The 24,554-nt window shown below is 34.7% G+C and overlaps 1 protein-coding gene and 1 long non-coding RNA gene across 4 annotated transcripts; both read left to right on the forward strand.

The window, feature by feature from the left end:
* Window positions 1–4,721: 4,721 nt before the first annotated feature.
* On the forward strand, window positions 4,722–6,448 carry LOC132615659 (uncharacterized). Of its 2 annotated transcripts, XR_009572785.1 has the most exons (3): window positions 4,807–5,147; window positions 5,254–5,458; window positions 5,739–6,448. It is a non-coding gene; the product is annotated as an uncharacterized LOC132615659 (long non-coding RNA). The 2 variants fall into 2 exon arrangements; XR_009572786.1 differs by having other exon boundaries at window positions 4,722–5,458.
* Window positions 6,449–7,251: 803 nt separating this feature from the next.
* Window positions 7,252–24,367, forward strand: LOC132613801 (protein CHROMATIN REMODELING 25). Of its 2 annotated transcripts, XM_060328039.1 has the most exons (25): window positions 8,528–8,604; window positions 9,769–9,899; window positions 10,014–10,157; window positions 10,279–10,418; window positions 12,348–12,567; window positions 14,292–14,672; window positions 15,139–15,225; window positions 15,328–15,568; window positions 15,637–15,762; window positions 15,858–15,914; window positions 16,009–16,095; window positions 16,321–16,416; window positions 16,855–16,905; window positions 17,491–17,565; window positions 17,672–17,758; window positions 18,792–18,883; window positions 18,974–19,106; window positions 20,179–20,298; window positions 20,375–20,488; window positions 20,579–20,662; window positions 20,745–20,819; window positions 20,887–20,945; window positions 22,860–23,034; window positions 23,108–23,206; window positions 23,575–24,367. In XM_060328039.1, the coding sequence occupies exons 4-25, from the start codon at window positions 10,334–10,336 to the stop codon at window positions 24,121–24,123; spliced, it is 3,093 nt and encodes a 1,030-aa protein (XP_060184022.1). In that variant the 5' UTR covers window positions 8,528–8,604; window positions 9,769–9,899; window positions 10,014–10,157; window positions 10,279–10,333; the 3' UTR covers window positions 24,124–24,367. The 2 variants fall into 2 exon arrangements, with proteins under 2 accessions (XP_060184021.1, XP_060184022.1); XM_060328038.1 differs by having other exon boundaries at window positions 7,252–9,899.
* Window positions 24,368–24,554: the final 187 nt, after the last annotated feature.

Below are 24,554 nucleotides of genomic sequence, written 5' to 3' on the forward strand. Positions count from 1 at the left end.
CACTGAACTTCCACACGTTGTCGCCACTTCCACCCTCCACTCCTTCCTGTTCCCCACGCTCTTCCCTCGCTCGCTTCCTTCAAACAACTATAAAGAAAGGGGAAAGATTCGAAAGAGGGGCGGCTTCTTCGATCGGCAAAAACCCCCAAAAGATTTTTTTTTTCAAGGACTAAAATTGGAGAGCCGACTGAAAAGTTCCCAAAATTGAGAGTTCAGAAAAAAGATAACAAAATCTCTTGAAAAATAAGTTTTCTCACTGGCCTAAAATCCCCGAAAAAAATCTCAGTCGTTTTAGCAGTAATAATATCGTGAATACTAACTTCGGGTTCTGGTGGTGTTTTGAAGTAGATCGAAGATCCGAAGTCTCACTTCGCTGCATTTGGAAAAAGTGAGTTACTCTTTCTCTATTTAGTTGATTTCAGATTTAGCAGCTTGAGATGTGTTCATATGTTTATATGCTAGATTCGGCTCATGTTTAGTCAGTCGTGCTTCTGTGTTAGTTATGATGTGTTGTCGCGTTCATACACAGTTATTTGTTCTGTATTTGTTAATTTAAGGTTGATATTTGTTCTTGCTGTGTTAGTTATCTTAGGATTGATAGCTTGTTTCTCATGTGTCTGTTAGTTTAGATGACCATTTAGTTAGCATTAATCAATATATATTGTTCTATGATTAATAACAGTTAACACGTGCCCAGTTAGAATGTGGTTTAATCAAACGTTTTTCACTACATGTCCATTCAAGTAGCTTGTCTGTGAGTTAATTGGACCATGTTTGATTTTAAGCGCTTGCTGGTTTCGTTAGCATGTTTGATCTCCAGATGGCAATATTTGAGTCCTGCTCCTTTATAAAAAAAAACGAATGATCAGCCTGCTTTCTTCTGTGACTATTGATTTCATCTGGAATGTTGGTTTTACCCGAGAAAGGATGGAATTACATACCTTCATTTCGTTATGTGTTCTTGATTTGAAGAAGTTGGAATAAGATAGTTTTCGATATCATATTCGTTCACATCAAATGGACTGATCAGACATCAAATGGATCTTTGTGGTCTTATAAACTATTGAATTTTCTTTAAAATCAATCCTGCCTCTGTAATATTGCGTTGGTGTTTCCATCGGAAATTTAAAAGAAATGTTGAAGCTCTGAATATATGAAATATGCTAACATTGAGTATTTAGCTCACCTAGGTCTTATTGTTTGTCTTGTCAAGCTTAAATTAGGTACTGAATTGCCTAGAACCCCCTTGAGTATTAACATATAAGCAGAGATCTGGTATATCATGCATGCAGCTTGATTCCGCCTTGTATATTGCCCTTCTCTTTACTGCCGTTTTGATCGAATCCAAGTGGAAGTATAAATGATAGAGGCATTTAAATGCTTTTCTTAGTCTGTCGAATTGTGGGATTGGTTTAAATATGCACTTGCCGATATGTCTAATGTGTCCAGCTATTAGTGTTTGTCCTCTTCGTGTTATTCTTTCTAGCTTTATTTTACTTAACTAGAGTCAGGATGAACTAGTTTGGTTTTATAAGTTGCTCTGAGTCTAGTGGGGAAGAAAGTATAGGTAATTTGCAATGTCTCTTTCACGCATTCTTATCTGTTTAGATGGCCTAGTTTGATTAAAGTTGCTCATGTAAGACTCTGGGCTATTGATTTCCTTATGGAAGATTTATGGTTGCTCTTTCTTTGAAATTATTTTAGAATATGTTTAAGGTGGTGTAAAGTGATCAAAATCAGTGGGTTAAGAATGTTGTCTGTGACTCGTTATGTTGGAGTATGAATTTTATTCGTTTAAAGCATGTCGCATTTTTTTTCCTTTAAATTCTTTTTTTTACTTTGTATTTTGTCAAGAAGGATCCGGTATAGATAAAAGGATTCGTTGAAAGTGATTCGGGTTGTTATCAAAAGAGGCTGTTTGTTTAGCTTCCCTTTTTCTCACTGTTTTAACCCAAATCAAGAATGAGCATTAATGTAGTTTTTTTTTTATCTGAAAATATCAGTTTGTTGCAAAATAAGTAATCAAAACTCTTTTTATGCATTCAAACTTTTTATGTCTTAAGTTTGCACGTTAGCATTGGCATATTTCTACTTCATTTACTATATGTCATTTTTTGGTTAAAGTACTGTTGCAAAGCTATCTAATCCGTCCAAATGATCTCCTAAAAAATATTTATTCCTTTTTCCTAGTTCGCCTTTAAAATTATATTTAGAATATACATAATTCGCTGAGTTGTTTTGAGTTTATATTTCATACATTTAACATTATTCGTTGATCGCCTACTAATCCCTTTTCTTCCATTTTTTTGCATGACCGCCACGTACGAGTCCGAGGGACTCGATTCCATCCGCGTTCGGCGTTGGGCTAAAAGCCCAATGCCATTTCTCTCTTGTGTCACCCCATCCGCAGCAGTTTCTAAAATTTCTGCTGGGGCCGAGGCCCAACATCAGCAAAACAGACCGAAGCAGCTTTAAAATGGGGCAAAGCCCATTTATTTACATTTCTTCGTCTTCTATTTTTATTTTATTGTGTACTTATTGCATTTAGCTTATGTTGTTTTGACTAACACCCTTTTTTTTTATTTTTGTATTTCTTTTCTCTTAACTTAGATGAATTAGAGGATATTTTTAGTGGGGTTTAGTTTAGTAATGGATAGTTAATCTAAGGAAAACCAATAATTAGTTCCCATAAGTTTCATTTTCTTCTTTTATATTAAAGTTATTTGTAGTATTTATAATATTTACTTTTAACAATTGATTTCCAGCAGCATGAAATTCACATTTTTGAGTCAAAAAATCATATTTTATTATCCTGGAAATTTTAAAACGCCACTAACGCGCAAATGGGGGACTAAAAGAACATTTTGCAGGCATCCCTTAAGGCTGTCCAAATTATGCCTATGTTTAGCTGAATGCAGTTAATAAAACGTGATTTTGTTTATACTTCTAAAAATGCAAAGTTAATTAATATCATATATTTTAGTTTGTTTCAGGAAATACTGCATCAATTCGCGTTTTCTTCTATTTATATATTCTATGCAAATCTTATTTTTTTAAAAGCATTATTGTTTAAAGCTTTTTAGCAATTTTATAAGTTTATTTCGAAATGGCATTTAAAATTTTCTTTCACATAAATTATTATAGTTTTCTCTACATCTTATCTTAAACAACATTTTACATTTTCTTTAAAATTTTAGCAGTATTTATCAAGCTATGTTTTTTAATTTTAAATAGTATATTTGCATTTTTTTAGCCCTAATTAATTAACCTAAGTTTGACCGGACAACCGTAGTTAACGGATTCTAAAGGATGCCTAACCCCTTTCCTTTAGGATAATATAGAGCCCTTACTTAGAATCACACTGGTTAAACAGACTATTAACAGAGGTTTAGTTTTTTAAACTTTACCTTAGTTAACATTTAGGTGTCCTAATTCACCGTTAAATTAATTAGGTGGCGACTCCTTAAAATAAACAATCTAGGAATCTCCAATATGTTGTACTCCGCATCAACCCCGGTTAAAATGGGGTATAACACCACGTGATCACAGTTAACAAACTTTTCCTTCAATGTGTCGTGTATCTTGTTTCATGATAACGCTGCACTAATTCTAGGACCCGCCGTTAATTGTGATCTTGAAGTTCAACCAGATCATCCTTCATGGAGATTGCGCAAGCACGATCACGATTGCGTTGAACAACCGATCTCATTTAATCATGATCGCGCCTCGGCGATCGCGATCGAGACGTCCACAATCGCGCAGGTGACATGCACCAACAAAAATATGAAATTGCAAATTGTTCTCCAAAGTGTCGAATTACCATCGAGCCCCTCGAGTCCCGACCAGTACACCAACAAATCCAAAATGATAATATTGACTTGTACAAAGTAAAATATAATTTGGGCCGTGAATATTAAGAAAAAAAAGGTTAGGTGTGTTGCAGATCTTTTATGTTTTCCAATAATACTTAGCTTAAAAAGAGGGTTGGTTTCTTTGAAAATCATAAGCAAATTTCAATTAAAAACATTTGAAAAAACATTGACCAAAAGGTAAAATTCTAGATTCAAGAATAAACGATCAACAACGTTCTTGAATGTTAGCTTGGGTGGTTCTAATTTTTGAAATATGAAAATATTGTTGTTATTATTCTTTTGTTTGTTTGTTGAAGAGACTTCAAACTATCTTTAAGAGATGTTTTACATGCCTCTAAGTCAAGCATATTTCATTTTGATTTTCTATTATTATTATTATTATTATTATTATTATTATTATTCTAACACGAACTTGCGATACAATGATTGAATTATGATCTCATGACCACAAAACTACAGCTTGCTCAGAGCCCGTCTAGTATGCATCATAAGTTGTATAATACCCGCATAAAATGCAATACTAATTTATACGCCATTTGGTTGTTTATTTTCTACCTGGATAAAATTTAGCATTACTTATATAATGTTTAATTTGCTTTGTTTTCTTATTGATGTAAACAATACATCATACATGCATAAGTTATGCAGAAAATCTATATATTATTTTATGCAGGATATGATATGAAATTCAATACATTGGTTAAAATTATCAAATGACACCTAATCCTCATAATCTATCTACATATAAAAGCAGAGGCAGAAGCACCACAATTAGCCAAGTGACAGCCTAATAATAAGCCACTTGGCACTTTTTTTTAGGACAAACAACAAACCAAATTAACAGCAAAACCAACCACGGTAACTGAAAGTAATATTAAAAAAATATTAGGCCTGAAATGTCATTATTTTGCAAAAGGGAACTTCCGCAACAGCAGCAAGCACAAAATAGAGCAAAGCCTAAAAGCCAAAAAATGTGGGTTGACTAAGCACGTAGTGGAAGTTCTCTGAATATGGTTATCTTCTAAAAGGATGCCCCCACTTGGGAGGATAAATCTCTCGAACGGTTGCTGACGCAAGATTGAACAGTTATTACCAAAAAAAAAAAAAGGGCCGGCTAGAACCTTCGACAATTAAATGCAAAAGTCGCTTTGGAGAAGCCATACGTGGGGAAAACTGGCAGAGTTTCTAAAGCAGAGGCTCTTTGGTAATTTTCTTCTCCTCGCTGCAGTTCCTCTTCATCTAGGGTTTCTTCATAATGGAGATGTCATGTACCAGGTAAAATTTTGATGACTCACTGATCCGGTTGGTGAAATTGAACAGTCCTGTTTGAACCACTAACAATTACTCCTATTAGAATTCAATTTCTCCGTCTTCTATGTAGAACAAGGATAAATGTGCATATGAAAAAGCTCCGAATTTTGGAACATCCGACAAAATTGTTTGTTCTCTTCCTAATGTCGTTCAGACTGACGGCCCCAACTAAGACAAACAAGCATCGGAGAAGCCATCAGAGGAGAAGATAATTGTCGTCCATGAGAACCTCCAGCCTATGATAAGTTTGGTGCTGTCCATGTCGAAGTCCTTAAGTATGTTGACGTTTCTTATCCTGGATTTGCTGTATAGTATTGTATTCACAATTTTAAGATCGGATAGATTTCTTACTCTTTCATCATTCGTCTTCTGTTCTATTTCCAAGTTTCTAAAAGAATTCAGTCTCTTTGTGGTCTTCGCTGCTCTTGAAGCTTCTTTATTTGGTGAATCTTTTTATAAGTAAATCCATGTCATATTTATGTTGACAAAAATTATTGAATATAAGTTATCTTAGTGTTTATAGTTGTTAACGTTTTGTTATATATGGTCTTGCAGGTCCCTTCCCATGCATTCTTCGTCACGAGGCTGCAGGACATGGTCTTACTGCAGATGGATGATGTGGCGTGATTTTACGCCACAAATTGATGCTTTTCTGCTATAAGTTTTACTTGTTTTTAAGCAAGTGTATGTGATTTTACGTGGCTTTTAGTGTTTTTCAGGAAAGGGAACAAATTCGGAATGGAAACAGTTGAAAGTGCAGAAGTGGCAGTAAAGTAAGTCTACGGTCCATATTCTCAAATACGGGCCGTATTCCATGGGCGTATTAAAGAATAATAGAACCAGAAAGGCAGGCTGAGGAAATAGTGATTTACGAACTCAGTTTACAGACTGTATTTCAGTTTACGGTCCGTATTTCAAAGCGTATTTAACCATTCGAGCATTTGGCAGAAAGTCGGAGTTTTGGAAGTTGAAAGACGACTGGGCAGTTTACGGGCCGTAAACCACTTTACGGTCTATATTTCAAAAGATTGAAGTTGCTCACAACTGGAAGGACGACTTGGTCGTAAACCACTTTACAGACCGTATTTCGTATCAACGGGACCAAAGTGCAAATCTGCAACTTTCACGTTTTCAGAACCTATAAATAGTCATTGTAGGGTTTTAATAGTTATCAGTTATTATATTTTTGTCTCTTGACTTAGAACATTAAATACTCTCTAGTTTTTGAAGGTTCAAACATCAATTCAAGTATTATCAATTCCTCTTTTCTTCCAAAGCAAGCAATTATGAATTCTTCAATTTCTTATTTCTTGTTCTTTGTCATGAGTAGCTAAATTCCCTTACTAGGGTTGTGAACCCAATGATGGGTGTTTTGTGATTGGGTTTGTGATTGATATACACATAATGGATTATTAGGGTTTATTTATTCTTCATTCTTCATTCATAATTAATGGTTGCAAATATTGATTAAAGCCATAAACCCTGATTTATTTGGGAAAATAATTAGGGTTGGTAAGAATAAATAATAAGGACTCAAAGCTTTAAACTTTGTTTAATAAATTCACTTAGGAATAAGAAGAATTTACTTGGCATGATTAATCGTTCTTCATAGTTACTTTCTTATATTTGGGAAAATCATAGAAAGACATAATCTTTATTTATTGGGAAATAGTAGAGATTCATATAGAGATTAAGTGCATTCATATAATGATCCATCAGAAGTATATCAAGATCAATACCCATGATCATATATTCTATCTAGCGGGGACACAACCTTAGTTTCTTTTACCATAAATTTCCACCAAAGCAAGTAGATAGCAATTAGTTACAGAAAAACCAACTTTTACCAAAATCATCGGATTAAGACATTAGACCTAGAACTTAGCATCCTACGACTTTAGTAACCTTTTCACATCATATTCCCTGTGGGATTCGACCCCAACCTTGTTGGGTTACTATATTTGACAACGTCTGCGTTATACCATTAATAGGTGTAATTTGAGCGTATCAATGGACAATCTCCAACTCTGGCAGTGTTATGCATTAGATATTAGTCACTTACCAGGAAAGCAGAAAAAAAAAACTTAATGTTATTGGGTCGTGAATTGCATCAACGGTGCAATTTGAATTTCTATGGTGGTTGAGAGTTTAATAGACAGAGAAGCTTCTGTTATAGTGCATATCTTCTTAATCTACCACTATCTAAGGACTATATTTTTAAAAGATTAATGCAAGATTTAAACTATTAGTCTATGAGGAGAGTTTTGGGTCGCATTTCCTAACTCTTTTTTTTGCGATGTTGTTGTTCGGTACTTCTCTATTGTTCTCAACTTCCGTTCAAAGGCATCTGATTGTGACGTCGTTGAATGCTAGGCCTAAATGGAATGAGTGAGTAGTTCATTAGAAACAACCATGGTTGTTCATGGAATGTCTAAATTTCATTACTCTTTTTTTGTGGGTGGTTTACTGCCTTTGTGACGAAAGTTGGTGGCTTCTTTTGTTTATGACGAGCCACCCTTTTTTTTTAATACATGTAAATAGGCTAAAAGCTATGGGCTATAGGTTCTTACTATAATTATATCTTCCTTAGAGTTTGTTTGTAGGCTTCACATTCAAAGTATTGTAGTAACTGTTCATGTAAAAATAGTGATTATTATAGCATTCTTGGTCTGATAATTAAGTTCTCGAATTTGTTTTATTGTTCAGTTGTGCATATGGGTTCCTGCTGAAAAGGTTGTTGATTGATCTCCTTGGATTCCCACCATCAATGCTAGCAACTGCAATCTTTCCTGCACAATGCACTATTGCTGTGTCTAAGGAGTGGAATAGAACCTGCGAGAAGCATAGCATCCATGTTAAAGACCGACTTTTTTAAGCATAGTATGCTTTTGAGGAATATCAATTTATTGACAAATTTTCACAGAGATGTTTGATTGTGTCCCTTCTTTTAGTATAACAGGGAATGCTCAAAAATGATGGTTTTATTCAATCAGTAGGCAGCAATTGAGAAGCTTACTGGCGCGCACTTAAAGTAATTTCATTAGTGAAATTAACAAGAAGTCAATGAACTGATTGTTAAAGATTCATATTGTCAGGCTTTGGGAAAATAATTTCGCTACTGAAAGTAATTTCATTAGCAAAATTAACTAAATCCGGATCGTAACAAAGCTGATAGTCCTTTTTCAATTGTAGTTATTTTGATGGACGAAAAGGTTGTGTTTTTTACTTTAGACTTACTTCTATTTTGCTTTGTTTACATATGCGTTAGTATGTGGAATAACTTAGTCTTATAAACTAATTATTTTTTTAGGGTGACTCTAGCATTGTGTTTATATTCTACTTTTTCTATTTCGCAGAAGCTCTTTAATTACTAAGCACATTGAAAAAAGACCAAAATGATGTTAAGCTCTTGAAGATCCAGGTATTCTTCTCTTCCAAGAGCAGAGTCTGTTTGTCGTTGTATATATGAGAGTACAGTCAAGATTCTCTATAAACTTATATCCACGATGTGCTCTTTCAAGATCACATATTTCATTTAAAACTTGGGTAATCATGTCTTATGGCTAGATATGATGTTAGAATGATATATGAATGACACTTACAACTCCAGTGAAGGAAGTTGAACTTGCTTGATGTTTTGTGTGATATCTATATGCCAGTATTTTGATGTAAATAGAGAACTGGACTTTTAATCTTTTTAATGCCATGGCACTTGCTATATCAACAAAGTGCAGTGTCACATTTACATTCCGTTCATGAAACAAACAAGGAATAAAGCAAAAACCATTATAGGTGTATCAAATCAAGTAAATTAAATTAGCTTTCTTTTGCTCAAAGCTTTAGAACACCCAACTATTTAGCAAGGAAATTTTACTGAAATTTACAGAATTATACTAACAATGGAGGGAACCAGAAGCCCAAAATTTTCATCATGAAGATTCAGCACAATCATCTTTATGCTTTAGATAATAAGTGAAGCTGTTTTTTACTCTAATTATTTGGACAAGATGCTAATATATGTATGAAATTATGATTGTGCAAGTAGTAGGAACCTCTAATATGGAATTCCCTTCACTGAGAAAAGTGAGACCATAGTTTCATTTAGATGTATGTACTCATTGTGAATGGTCATAGTAACTGTTCAAAGAACTAATAAAACAATGGTCATAGTGACTTTTCAAATTTATATTGTTTGTAATTACCTTATATTAGGTGCTTATCAGCTAAGTGTGCATGCTTTATCATAGGAAGAGTTGTTCCATCAAGTTGTAGAAGTTGGAAAACTGGTTGTTGAAAGCTTTATTGGTATGTGATTAAATTGAAAGTACTTTGGACATGGCCGGCTAAATAAATCAATTTCTGCTATCTTTTAACCACATTATTTTTCTTATTTGGTTTTTCCCCATGGAGTACTTTTTATATCTGAAGTTTGTGAGAAAATAGTTCCTAAGAAGAGATTAATATTTCAGCCTATTAGCTGCTCAAGGTACAATAACTTTGGTAGTATTTATTGTGCTTAACTGAGTTATGATGAGAGCTAAGTGTCTAATTTGTTCTTTAAATATTAGTCTTGCACTTATGTTAGAATAGTGATCGCCAAGTGTACGATAAGGTTGCTATAAAGTACAATGGAAGGGAGGCAAACACTAATTTTGAGCTAAGCAGATATGGAGAGGACATATGAAGGGGAATTAAGTTCCAAGGCTGATAATGGAGGTAGTATATTAAGGCTTTTCCATACATTTGGACTCCATTATGATTTTTCCCCTTTAAGTCCTGCTTATCATGTCTAACAACATATTTTTTCAATCCACGTGCGGATGCCATCAGCTAACTACTGAACTTGGGAATTAGCTGATGACCAGCATGACACCCAAATGGGAAACTCTGAATTCCGGCGTGCCTCGTGTGGTTTGCCTGAATATAGTGCTTATATGGCTTCTTTTGAATTTTATGAAAGTTTTCACTCTAAAGGTTAAGGCAAACTCCCTGGAATTTCTCTATTAGTATTTTTATTGCTTCATTATTTAACTATTTCAGTCCTGATTTTGATTTTAGCATGTTGGACAGGTGAATCGATCTCTCTTCCCTTCAGCTTATTCGTTTCAAAGTTTGCGGAGTGTAATAATGGAAGATATCAATGGAGTTAAATGCGACAACTCAACAAAAGATATACTAGTTCTCGGATGACTAACTTTGAGTATTATTGGTTACAAATGTATTGTTGCGCTTCCTGTAAGTTAGTAAGTATGATTAAATATCGGCTAAATTTAGAATTTTGGCTTATTTGAATTGTTTGTTGTTTTAAGAGAAGATATGAAGGGTGGGTTTGTATTGTATTTTCATTTTATGTTACTTGATGTACAACTCTATTATAATACAAGCATTTGGAAAGTTGAGAACTCAGATAAATAGTAAATTCTAAATATTGAGAAGATGTTTGAGTTGAGAGTAGACCATCTTTGATAAGTTTAATAATTGGTTAAAATTGATTTTAAGTTGGTAAAAGTAAGAAACTTTATGACTAAAAATAATGGTAACGATATGACTAAAAATTTCAGTTTCAATCACAATTATAATTATTTACCCGGATTCACATTCAGAGGAAAGATGATAAGAATCTAAACGGATACACGTTTAGGTGAGAGTAAATATTTACCTCTCTATTTTATAATTTTTTTGTTTACTAGAAAAAGTTTTGTTGCTCTTCACTATTTTCCTTTTTTAGGGTTTAATGAACGATAACAAGACGATGACTTCTAAAAGGCTCCTGCTGAGAGAAGTAGAAAATAAAACAGTGGATATGTAGCAGAAGTTGTTGAAGATGTTGAACAACTATCCAACAACAAGGCCAAGAAGGTGACTAAAAAGGAGAAAAATCCTTGAAGAATTGCATCTGCGAGAGTTTAATAAAGAAAACATAGTGAAATGCATGTTTACTTTCTAGCAACTAGATTTAGGTATGAAATTGAAGTAACTTTTAGTTTGTACTATTATTGATGTCTTTAAGAATCACGACTCTATTCAGTAGTTACTTGACTCTTTTTGTTAAGGATTTTTTAATACAACATGTTAGTTTTTGGACGAATCGAATTTTGAAGGAATATGTTAGGTGAAGTTAAGATATTCGTTTCGATTTATGTTTCCAAGATTTAATGGCATTAATGTATATATTCTGTTATAGATATCTAACTCTTATAAAATCAATATTTTTAATTAGGTAGCTGTAATAATTTGCTTGCCGTTGAATTTATTTTGTTGCTTAAGTCGGATTTTGTTTGGTTGGACTATTCTGCTGAGTTTAACTGTCTTATATAATTTCTATATATCAGTTATTGGACAGAGAAATTATAAACATCATCTGTCGCATTTGAAGAACTTTAATCCATTCGATCTTTATAGGAAATACATTCGATATTACTCAAGAAAATTTTACAAATCTTTACCAATTTGATGATTTTGATGTCTGTATATATAGCTACCTGCATCTGTTTATGTGAACATGAATAGTATAACTTAATTCATGCATAAAATTCCTTAGAGTCCTTGAACATACTACAATATTCTAATTTCTTCATCAAAGGATACATTTTATTTGCCAAAAAAGGATTTTCATTGAATAAATTTTTTATCCTTTTTTATTATTAAAGTTTAAAACTAAAAAGCTTCCTTTTTAGAAGTTAAACTATAAGTCTTCCTATTCCCGCGAACAATTATTTTTCTTTGCAGGATCTAAAATAAATGGCTAATGTTATTCACAAGAAATATGAACATGATAATGAGATTATGAGAAGAGCTTAAGATCAAGAGAAATATTCATATCTTTCTATTCAATAATCTGAATGAATTTTTTTTCTTATCGTGTATAAAACGATTTAAATTTCACAATTGATAAAATAAAAAAAATTAATATTATCAAGTAAATAAGATATAATTTTTTCTCTAACACCTTTCCGCTACTAGTATATAGCAGTAAGAAAAGTTTTATTTTGTTTAAATAGAAAATTATACACTGTAGACTAATTTGTAATATATTAAACTATAAAATTATTGCTACATGATTGATTTTTGTATAATTAATACATGCATACTAATCTTGTATTAAATCCAATACTACACTGTTGGATCAACTTGAAAATTTTGGGGGGTTACAAACCTTGTTAGGTACGCTTCCCGCCCCCATCTCTTCAACCTACCGCCAAAATCCAAAGATTCAAAATGCCTTAAGCAGAAGAGAGCAGCGACGAGTAATGGACGACCAGGATGAAGCTCTTTCATCATCATCATCCGAACATGACGACTCGAGCGACGAATTCGTCTGCGATCCACAGGATAATGACGACGATGAAGACCGTAAATCGCAAAATGTTGATGCTCTTCTGAGGTACAGTACTGAATTATTCTGTACTTGCAAAAAACCTAGCATATAAGTAGTAGGTGAATGATTTTTCACCGTCTCGTACTCGTATCTATAAGAATTTCATTCCTGTTGGAATTCAATTCACCAGTATCTGTCACCTAATTGCCCTAAAATATTGGTTCCTTATGATCTACTTATAATTGATTTAGCGTTTAGTAGAGAAATCGACAATTTGCAGAAATTAAAAGGATTAAAGTAGAGGTGTTGATGAATTATTTTTCCGTGTCCGTCGATTTATGTTACTGACTATTGTTTTTTGTTCTTCACTAACATATTATTTTATTATAGTTACTGTTCCTTTTCTTTTCTGACCCGCTTTGATTTGCTTTACCCTTTTCCAAACTGCTTTTAATTGTTTTTCCTTGAGCCGAGGGTTTATCAGAAATAACCTCTCTACCTTCCAAGGTAGGGGTAAGGTTTGCGTACACTGTATCCTCCCCAGACCCCACTTTGTGGGATTACATTGGGTATACTATTGTTGTTGTCATGTTGATGGATTATTTCGTGCTGAGAGAAGTGAGGATGAAGTGGTTATTGCATATTTGATATTCTCTCCAAGGATTGAAAACTCTTTAAGAGGACAAAGCTCTCATCGAAATAGAGAGAAGAAACCCTCAGTCGGTGAACGAGGGACTAGGTGATAGAGAACTGTATATATTATATGTATATAAAAAACTTAAGTTAAAAAATTATGTATATTTAGTGGTGAATATACTCTTTTTAATTTCTGGATCCTCTTATCTCCTATAGACACTAAAACTGCTTTAAGAGGCTGGTGGAGAACTTTGGTTAAATTAGGGTTTCACAATTGTTCATATGTTATTGTGACAGAAGCTGTTTAATACTCTATTTGGATGGTTGTTGCCTATTGTTTCATAATGTGCTCTATTATATTGTATTGTATCGCATCCTACTGGGGGCAGTTTGATGAATACAACGTTTGGGTAGATCCTATCGTTTCCTGTCGTTACATACATCAACAATTTCAAGGATAAACCTACAAGAAAATTAGGGTATGGGGTAGAGGTACTATAAAATGTAGGGTAACGGATAAAATATGATTATTAGATAATAGGCAAAGATAAAATGTGAAAAAAATTAGGGTAAGGATTCAGATCACACTAAGTTGGTCGTTACACAAAATGAGACTTGTCGTCATTATACATAATGATGGATTTAACGATGCGATATAATAAAATTTTAGTAACAATCAAAACAAACATTGTATTTAAATTAACTACACAACACAATACAATAGGTAACAACCATCCAAACAAGGTGTTAAATTGTCAATCGCACAGTCTCATTTCAGTAAGGAGTTCTAAGAGCAGTAGTCAATATGGATTAACTATGCCTAAATTCAAAGTAGTTAGGGCAATTGTATGAATATTCTATATCAAGTCTGTTGGATTTGGCCAATTACTAAATAAATTTGTCTTTTAAGCCAAATTAGGGGAAATTCCGAGAGCTGCACTATACAATTTGAATGTTGTACCAATGTTCTAATCCATGTCTTTTCTGCAAAGTTATTGTCTTTTAAGTTTCACATGTATTAGAATGCACATTTCACTTTTTGTTCAAAATGAATTACTCATACTTTTTAATTCTGATAAATCACTAATGCTGAATGAAATTATCTAGGGATCTTATAATATTGATCTATGATATCCTGATTGTTATGAAATCAGGGGTAACCTTATTGTGAAAAGACAGTCCCTACTTCCACGAGTCTATTCAGTGACAGATGCAGCAGCCAATCTTCGAAAACCATTCAAACCTCCAAGTTCCAATGGTTACAGTAGTACCAATGAGCATCTAGCCCGCCGTCTTTGTGCTCGTAAAAAATTTGTGCCATGGGGGTCAACAAGGCCAGTGTTTATTGCAGTTACAAACAGGTTAACAGCCCCAGAATCTGCTGAGATAGATGTGGTGGAAGACAATCTAGAGCTGCCACCTGGTGTTGAACCTCTGGTGTTGTGGCAGCCCGAAGAAATTCTGGAGGAAGGCTGTAATTTAGTACCTATAATTGTGGATCCGTTGGTTGTTAGGTTCCTTCGTCCTCATCAAAGGTACTTCACATGATATAGGGTGTATTTGATTATATTTATGTGATATTTTAAGGCGCACTGTTGAATTGGATGAAGGGCAATGTTAGAATTGGAAGCTATGGAAATTTAAATTGTATCATAGTGTGAAGCACTCAAAAGAATTCCTTGTATCTTCTGATTAGGTTACTTTGTGCCATTTTATTTCATAATATTCAAGTTGAATTTGCAATATTATTTTCTATAGATATACATCAGTAAGTTGATAAACTGTTTGCTTCTCCGTCATAACTCCAAAAAAAGATCATTCCTATTATTTCCTGAACTTCAACTTCTTAATTTTATCTTTAATACAATGTAGTATTCAATCTTTCTATCAAATGAATTTCAATCAAGTTAAGCAACATTCAGAAACTCTTAAATCTGACTATGTTTGCCACATGCCACAGCATCTAAATCATTTAAAGTCTATACATGATTTTACTTGCAGGGAAGGGGTCCAGTTCATGTTTGACTGTGTATCAGGTGCACTTAGTACCGTCAACATTAATGGGTGCATTTTAGCTGATGATATGGGGTAAAGTATTTCTGATTGTTCTCCCTGACTTTGTGCCTCTAAGTTGAGTGATCTTATGTGTTTCATTTTGGCTTATTGGCTGCTCTTTGCATTTTAGTGCAGTTTGGGGAAGACTCTGCAATCAATCACATTACTTTACACTCTTCTTCGCCAGGGATTTGATGGAAAACCAATGGTCAAGAAGGCGATAATTGTGACCCCTACCAGTCTTGTTAGTAATTGGGAAGCTGAAATCAGTAAGTGGGTTGGAGAAAGAGTTAAACTTGTTGCTTTATGTGAAAGCACCAGAGATGATGTTGTGTCTGGCATAGACAGTTTTATCAATCCTCATAGTAATTTACAGGTAACTTTTCTGAGCTATCCAAGTTACATTATTGTTGAGGGGTATCAATTAATATAATGTTCTCCCAGGTATTAATTGTTTCCTACGAGACATTTCGAATGCATTCTTCAAAATTTAGTGATTCTGGATCATGCGACCTTCTCATATGTGATGAGGCTCACAGATTGAAAAATGATCAAACACTGACTAATCGAGTAAGACATGTCTCTACTTGTTTTGACAACTTAGATTACGTTTTGTGGATGCACTCTGGAATCTTTGTCAAGCCTAATTTAAAACTTACGATTAGGCATTGGCTTCTCTAGCATGCAAGCGTCGGGTTCTGCTATCAGGGACACCAATGCAAGTGAGATCCTATCTGACTTTTCTTTTAATATATCTTGTATTAACATAATTTGTTTTCGCTACATGATTCATTTTTCTTTCCCACAAATTTCCAGAATGATCTAGAAGAGTTTTATGCCATGGTTAATTTCACCAATCCAGGTCTCTTGGGTGATGCTGCACACTTTCGGCGTTATTTTGAGGTGAACTTGCTACTTGAATTCAAAAAATTACGTGAATTCTTATGTCCTTATTCTTTCCCACAACTTTGTGGGGTTTAAAGAGCAGATAAGATTTTTCACTTTATCAGCACTGAATGCACAATCCATATCTCTTTTTCTGGGTAAGGAGGTATATATTGGTTATCACTCTTTCTCTCAGTATATAAGCCTTTATCTGACTGTGGTTTTTGATCCAACTGTTTGTAGACACCAATAATTTGTGGTAGGGAGCCCACTGCCACTGAGGAAGAGAGGAAATTAGGATCTGACCGCTCTGCTGAACTGAGTTCCAAAGTTAATCAGGCAAGCTTTCCACTGAAAATTATGCTGTTTCAGAATTTCAGCTAGTCTATTGGTCTATTGTCTGCTCTGGCTAGCAATTCCACACCCAAAATCCAGTTTAGAAGAAAGAGATATAATGGAAATATCACTCTATGTACTAGAAAGCTTGAAGCCAGTCCATAATCTTTTTGTTTTTCTTTTGGAAGCAACAAATTAAATCATTAAATTGGGGAAATCCAAAATATTCAAGAAATGAATTACAATCAGACATGGCACAAAATTAAATTAGTGCAAATTGGTTTTGATTAGGATATCACACTCATTGCAGAATTTGATGTCTGCCTGTTGTCTAACCTGCTTGTTAGGGACCTGAATTCTGGCAAATGCTTGCATGCAATGATTTGAAGTGTTTTTCTGCACAACACTGATTGGTTTTTTTCTTTTTACTATGGGTCTCAGTTTATTTTGCGGAGGACAAATGCGTTATTGTCAAACCACCTACCACCAAAGGTATGCCTTGTCTTTAATTCATTAGATATTGTAACATAGTGTATTATGAGAAGTTGAATGTGTTTCAGAATATTTTAAAAGAGGTACTGTGACTTTATCTACTGGACTTTTTGCTACTCTATCAGATCTGTTATTATGATCAGATTGTTTTTTGAGGTACTAATTAAGTGATGAACTACCAAGTTTTGATTTTGGCATCTATGGCAAACTCCTTTGTCTCCTGTATGTTTGACGGGCAAAATTCGGACCAAGTAGAATAGTACTAACCTTTTGTACTCAAATTATTATGTGACTTTTGGGCTTTTAATTTTTGACTGTGTTCTCATTCTTATGATGGTAAAGGAACCTTTTCCACCCAACAAATACAGGAGCACAGCTGAACAGTTATTCAGTACTTTAAATACAACAATAATAAGATAAATAAAAAGAATGTTACAAGTTGTTAAAGCAATAAATAAATAAATAAGAAATCAAAAGTTTTACCTCAAAAGAATGTCTACTCATTTATCTAGATAATAATAAGATGTTGGTAAGGATTTTGATCATTCTGAAGGTTCTGAGTGATTGCACCCTTTTACTCTGCAGATAATCGAAGTTGTTTGTTGCAAGCTGACACCGCTCCAGTCAGAGCTGTACAATCATTTTATACATTCGAAAAATGTAAAATTCTCATTTTGCTAGCCTTTTGTCCTGTGAAGTAATTATATCATTTAGCTCGCCTCTTGGATAATTTAGTTTGTTTTTGTTCTACCACTACCAAATACAGGTGAAACGAGCTATCACCGAAGAAGCAAAACAATCAAAAATCTTAGCTTACATAACAGCTCTGAAGAAGCTTTGCAATCATCCGAAGGTGAGCTATCGTTCTCTCATAGTTTCTTCAAGTCTATTCATTTATAACAACTATACTGCTTATTTTCTAAACTGGTATACGGGCATTGCGTCTTCTTTTAAGATACCACCAAGTTACGAGTTTTTGTTTTTGTGTACTCTTCGAGGTTTTCTGTATTTTAACTCCATTATATATGTCATTTTTATCATTAAATTATTTACTTATCAAAAAATTATATGTTATATATTTTCCCATAGCTTCCCTTTAGTTTTATATTTTTAACAGAGCACAAAACAGATTAAAGAAAGAGAAAATTGATCCTTATAAGATGTACCTGAAACCATTTCTTTGATGTTGATACCTTGAAATGTACCTGAAACTATTGCTTCATGTTGATACCTTGACAATGCATCTGAAAATATTGCTTTATACAAAAATAGGTGTAAAGAGCTTTTTGCACTTTGCAAGCTAGTGATGAAGTTGATGGTGGTCTGCCCTTTTAGGGACTTCCATAGAAGACTAATTCTTTATGATTGGAAATTTTGGAAAGAAAAAACTCTTGAATTGTCCTCGCTTTACCTTGCTACTGTTTTTCCTTATTACTGGCATATGACAACAGAATGTAATCCCAAATAGGAGGTAAGAAGTTTATAATCCAACATAGCAAAAACCATGATATTATCGATTTTAGATTTGTTCAATTTTCAAAGTTAATGGTCAGTGCTTGCAAGAACCTCAATAAATGAATATGCTCGAGGATTTGAATTTGGGATATCAAAACTTTTAGGATAGTTCTTGTTGTTAACTTTCTCTTTTTGGTATCAAAGATATCACATCACGTGCTATATCCAAGATATCACATCACGTGCTATATCCTTACACGGAATCAGAACCCTGGGGTCCACCTCTCTTGTGTTAACTTGTTACTGCTTTTCCTTATGACTTCCATAACACAATATAATGCCAGACTTTCCAAACCATGATATTATCCATCTTGTGTTTATTCAATTTGCTAGTAACAAAACTGTTGCTAACATATGTCAAATATCTGAAGCTGATATACGACACGATACGAAGTGGAAGTCCAGGGACATCTGGTTTTGAGGACTGCATTCGCTTTTTCCCTCCAGAAATGTTTTCTGGAAGGTAAGCTGTTTTAGCCAACTGTCTTTCTGAAGATGGTCTTCAACTTAATTTTTCCCAAATAAAGAAACGGCCTTACAAATAATCTGCTAGGTGTGGCTCATGGACTGGTGGAGCTGGGTTGTGGGTTGAACTGTCAGGAAAAATGCATGTCTTAGCCCGGCTACTGGCTCAACTTCGTCAGAAAACAGATGATAGGATTGTTTTGGTTTCCAACTATACACAGGTATTGGGGAGTAACTATAGTTAAAGAATCTGAAGTGTGAAATACAAGTTTTGTTTGTTACATGTGTTAGTTTTCTTCGATTTGGACGTTTATTTAGTTTGCTGTGACTTTAATTTCAGCTTCTGAGTTTCATAGACCTCTTAGCATCATCTGGGACATGACTCCAGTTTTACCTCTTAGCATCATCTGGGACATGACTCCAGTTTTTTCTCCCGCATGAATCTGTTATTGCTGGATGCTGGTGTAGAATTATGGTTTCATGGCTTGTGATCATAATTATGAATTAATGATTTCAAAGGGTAAATAGTATCTGAGATTGTAAAAGTGCATGTTTTTCTTTTAACTCATGATGTGTACTGGGAGGGCTTTGGGGTGGCTTGAAACCAGTATTTTCATTTAATAATGGGCCTATTGAGATCATCAAAACAGTTTTTATACTGGCTAAAAGTGTTACATATATTTTGGTTGGCTCTGTCAGGATACTGTTAGAAGAGAACTGGAAGATAGTTATTAGCAGTGGTTTAGTTGTCCATCACCTCAGTCTGACTATAATATCCACATTTAGCCCATCCTAGGAGTGGCACGTCCCGTTTTTTGCAGATGTGCTAGCTTTCTTCTTCCCATTCTACCTCCTAGTCGAGTACTCTTGTGTTTTCCTGAAGGAAGATACATGCCACATTGATCTTCATCAATCTTAAATACCGTGTGTTTTACTGTTTTTCTCGCTTCTAATTTTCTAAGCAGACAAGTGACTGTATAATCTCTCTGGGCTCTAGTTCCTTTAGTTACTCCCAGTTTCATATCTGCTGGTAAAACTTTAGCATCAGTCAGACTAGTTTGGTGACTGTAACTTCTGTTTCATAACATAATGAAGGTTAACAGCCTGCTTTCAAAATGCGAACACTGTGATATAGCATTACTTATTTGTTTACATGCATTTAATTTTTAATGTATAACTGAATATCTCTCTTTTGTTTACTCTTCCTTAATGAGTAAATAACTGATTTCTCTCTGTTGTTTTCTGTTCTTTCTTTTATCGTCTGTCTTAACTGTGTAAGTTGTGAATAATCAGACACTGGACCTTTTCTCTCAATTATGCCGCGAAAGGAGATATCCCTTCTTAAGACTTGATGGAACTACATCAATTAGTAAAAGACAGAAGCTAGTTAATAGTTTCAATGATCCAACTAAGGTACCTGGAATGTTGTTACACTTGTTTTTCTTACAAAGATTTGGAATTACCAAGACTTATTTAGTCCATCCTTTAGGATGAGTTTGCATTTCTGTTGAGCAGCAAGGCTGGAGGTTGCGGTCTTAATTTGATTGGTGGGAACCGTCTGGTTTTGTTTGATCCTGACTGGAATCCAGCCAATGACAAACAGGTGAAAGCTTTGCCCCAAATATTACCCAGTGATGCCAGAATATGTTGCATATCAGGTACATAATATCCAGATTTTCCAACTCTTCCGCAGGCAGCTGCAAGAGTCTGGAGAGATGGACAAAAGAAGAGGGTCTACATCTATAGGTTTTTGAGTACTGGAACTATTGAAGAAAAGGTTTGATTACTAGAAGCCTTTGCTTAACGAGTTCCTATCTTCTCTCCTTGTTCCGTTGAAGAAGTTTTATATTTATTTGCAGGTGTACCAGCGTCAGATGTCAAAGGAGGGTCTTCAGAAAGTTATTCAGCAGGAACAAACAGATTCTGATATCCAGGTAATGTTTTGGTCTCTTAATTTTTCTTACTCTTCAGCTGAAATGTGGTACCAATACGTGATTGCAGGGAAACTCTCTCTCAGCAGAAGACCTGCGGGACCTGTTCACATTTCATGATAGTGTGAGGTATGTTCCCATGCAAAATGCATTAGCTAATGCATTATGTGAAATCTCCTATACCTTCAAATAGCTCAAGTATTTTTATTAATTATGGTGAAGTTGGGGATTCTGTAGTGTAGAAGTGCACCTTCCCCCTTCCCTTTTCTGTTTTTGCATCTGAGACATAGAGAAAGGTTTATGGAATGGGATTCAAAGGTAGATTATATATGTATGTATGTAATGTATGTATATATGAGTTTTGCTAGCCTACCACATGGCTGTAGTAAGTTGGCATAGTACTCATTTTTAAGATCCCCAAATTACAACTACTTTTTCATAGTGGGATAGCTGGCTTTTCTCAAAAAGTATGCACCCGAGTCCTCAACGAAATTCATCTTGTTTCTACATTTCTTCGTTCATTAAATAACACATTGAAGATCCTTGTTCTTACTACGTACAATTTCTTTTTGGCAAATTTACCAACGTTTGGCCTCTTCAACTGAAGTGAAGGTGAGATTAGAACTTAGAAGCCTGGTGGTTGAAAGCAAATGGAAATTTGGCTCCACTTACCGAGAAGCAATTGTGTCCATTCACCGCCGCTTCCTCCTCACCTTCTTGGTCGCCTCTACTTCCAACATCCCCTATGGATAAAGTACAAGAGAAGGATGAAACTTAATTGAAAAAAAATGAGAAAAAAGAAGTCCTCACAATTGACAAATTGAGAAAACACAGCCAACGCCGCAACATTTGCGAAATTGAGGGTGCTTTTTAAGTAAAGCATACAACAACAACAACAACAAAATACCCAGTGTAGTTCCACAAGTGGGGTCTGGGGAGGGTAGGATGTACGCAGACCTTACCCGTACCCATGCTTTTTAAGTAAAGCATAAATATAGAAATTGACAAGGTGTGTTTTCATTCCTGGGTGGCTTAGTAGGCGTTTGGAAATAAAAAATGTGATATTTGAAAAAAAAAAATAGTATTTGAAGTTGAAAATGTGTATTTGTAAATTGACGTTGTGTTTGGACATACATTTCACTTGAAAAAAAGGTTGAAATTTTGTGAGTGGAAAAGCTTTTTCACTTGAAAAACTGGTCTTAACTATTTTTTCAAAATAATCAAACGATCTTTAACAAGTTATCAAAAAATCAGTCCAATGTATAACCATACAATATTTTACAATAATATTTGAAAAAAAAGGAAAAAAATTCCGTGGACAAGCGGCTCCTTAGCAAGCGCTAGCTCCATCATTTCCGGCACATGTCCTCATATGATTCCCTTTTTGTATGCTTATTCTTTATGGAGTATGATTGGATTTCAAAGAAAATTGAGAGCCTCATCGTTGGCATATATCAACTGCTACACTAAAAAATATAGTGCCAAAGGTAGCAACGACACTGCTTGGCTTGATCAGTGCCCCCTGTATCACTGAGCTGAGGGGACGTTCTTGAAAGAGAAATAAAAGAGGCACAGTAGAGGGCCATAAGTAGAGAAAGAAAGAGAAAAGAGTTGGGCTTAATTTTTGTGGTATAAAGACAGAATTCAAATTTTAATATGTTAGCTATTGTGCTACTAGGGGCATTTAAAGGAGAAAAATGGTTATAATACTCACTTACTACCGTCATGTATATATAATGATAATATGGTTAAGAATGCATCTTTTTCTCTTATTTGCTTCCTTTGGATAAGAAAAAAGATCCTTTACTACATTGGAGGGGTAAACTGTATGGCAGAAACTTTTGGTAGCTCAACATTGTGTAATTTTTATGTTCCTTTATGTTGGAGCGATGATCTGACAGTGTTTAAAATTTACGTAGCTTCAGCCATTTTATTATGACTCAGTGCTGCTCTCATCTTCCTGCTCTATTATAATGTCGGATCTCGTACAACCAAAATGCTTGTTGTCTTCCATATTTGTTTCAACTTCAAGTGCTAATACAGGTCTGAGATTCATGAAAATATGAGCTGCGACCGTTGCCAACCAGATGCAGTGATGCCAGATGACAATACCATAGCTGAGTTCAACACTCAGGATCATCAGCCTGATCAAGAGGATATTGGGGGATTTGCAGGTGCAGCTGGTTGCTTGCATACATTACAGAGCTCAGAGAAACAGGTTGGCATTTATTTGTATGGTCCAAGTATCAGTTCTGTAATTTGGTTCTCATACAACAAACATCCTTCTCCAGATAGGAGCTCCCAAGGAAGAGGACATAGCCAGTTGGGGTCATCATTTTTTCCCAAAATCAGTTCCAGATGTAATTTTCCAGTCCGCAGCAGGAGATGAGGTAAGTAGAGGGTTTAAATTGCTATTGCATTGAGCTCAGCTTAACCCCCCTCCTCTCATGCCCCCGAGCAACAAAAAAGTAAATGAAGAATTAAAGGGAAGAATAGAGAGTCAAAACTTCTGAGTTCTAATTTAATGATCTACGAAAAGCTAATCACATGTCATACTCCAAATGTTGAAAAAAGATTATTATGACCAGTGGAAGGTATATGGGCAGATATACTATTCTGTGACAGTTCATTCTATGATACTATGATGCTACATAATGGCGTCAAAAGAAAAAGGACAAAATCTTAACCCTCTATGTCTCTAGGGGTCTTGTTTGCTTTTTCATTATAGTAAGCTGGAATACTTGTTTTGCAATTCCAGGTTTCGTTTGTTTTCACTTGCCAAGTGGACGGGAAGCTCGTGCCTGTTGAATCAAAGCCAAAACAACAGGTGGAAAATAGAGATTCGCCTCATTTCAAAGGAAAACTTATGAAGTCCACATTTTCATCTCCACGTCAAGCACCATCACTACAAACGTTGTCATCAAGCAAGCCATCCAGTGAGAAAGAGAACTCATTTCCAAAACGGGATATGATATCACAAGCTCAAGGACTTTCAGCATCAACTCCTAATGGAATTTCTATGAGTACATTACCTGCATTTTTCAAACCTTTGAAAAAGCCAAGAAGCAAGTTAAATAGACCTTTAGGGGATACTACACTATACGAGAAGAGCAAACTCTCTTCCGAGAACCGTTTGCCCAAAAAGAGATTATCTCCTGATAACATATATGATCCAAGAAGCAAGTTAAATAGACCTTTAGAGGAGACTACAATATACGAGAAAATCAAACTCTCTTCCGAGAATCGTTTGCCCAAAAAGAGATTGTCTCCTGATAACATATATGATGATGATGATGATTTTGCCTAGATATTGGTTCCTTTGTGTTGTTTCCTTCTTTTGTTTCAGTTTTACGTGGTTGCACACATTAGCAATTTCCGAAGCTATCAAACCAGTGCTATATGTTTCCATTATATCGGGTCCTCGGTAATGAACTGAAATAGCTCTTACTAAGTTTGATTAATGAAAACATTTGCACTGAAGACATTGGTAAAATTTGGTGGTTTGGCTCATTCTTCGGGCCTCAGTTCAGGGAAACACTGGCATAAGTCAATTTTTATGTTTTGCAAATATTTCCTCTTTTCTCCCCTCATGGCATGTTTGAAAAACACTTCTTCATATGCCTAGACGTTTACATGTACCGAAAAAGAAGTTTGTTTATGGGAATTTTAGTTTTGATTTCCACTTTGTAATCTCCTTTGTTTTCCCTTCCCTTCCCTCCCCTGTGTGTGGCTATGTAT

Source organism: Lycium barbarum, chromosome 10 (genome assembly GCF_019175385.1).
Source record: "Lycium barbarum isolate Lr01 chromosome 10, ASM1917538v2, whole genome shotgun sequence".
Classification (NCBI taxonomy): domain Eukaryota; kingdom Viridiplantae; phylum Streptophyta; class Magnoliopsida; order Solanales; family Solanaceae; genus Lycium; species Lycium barbarum.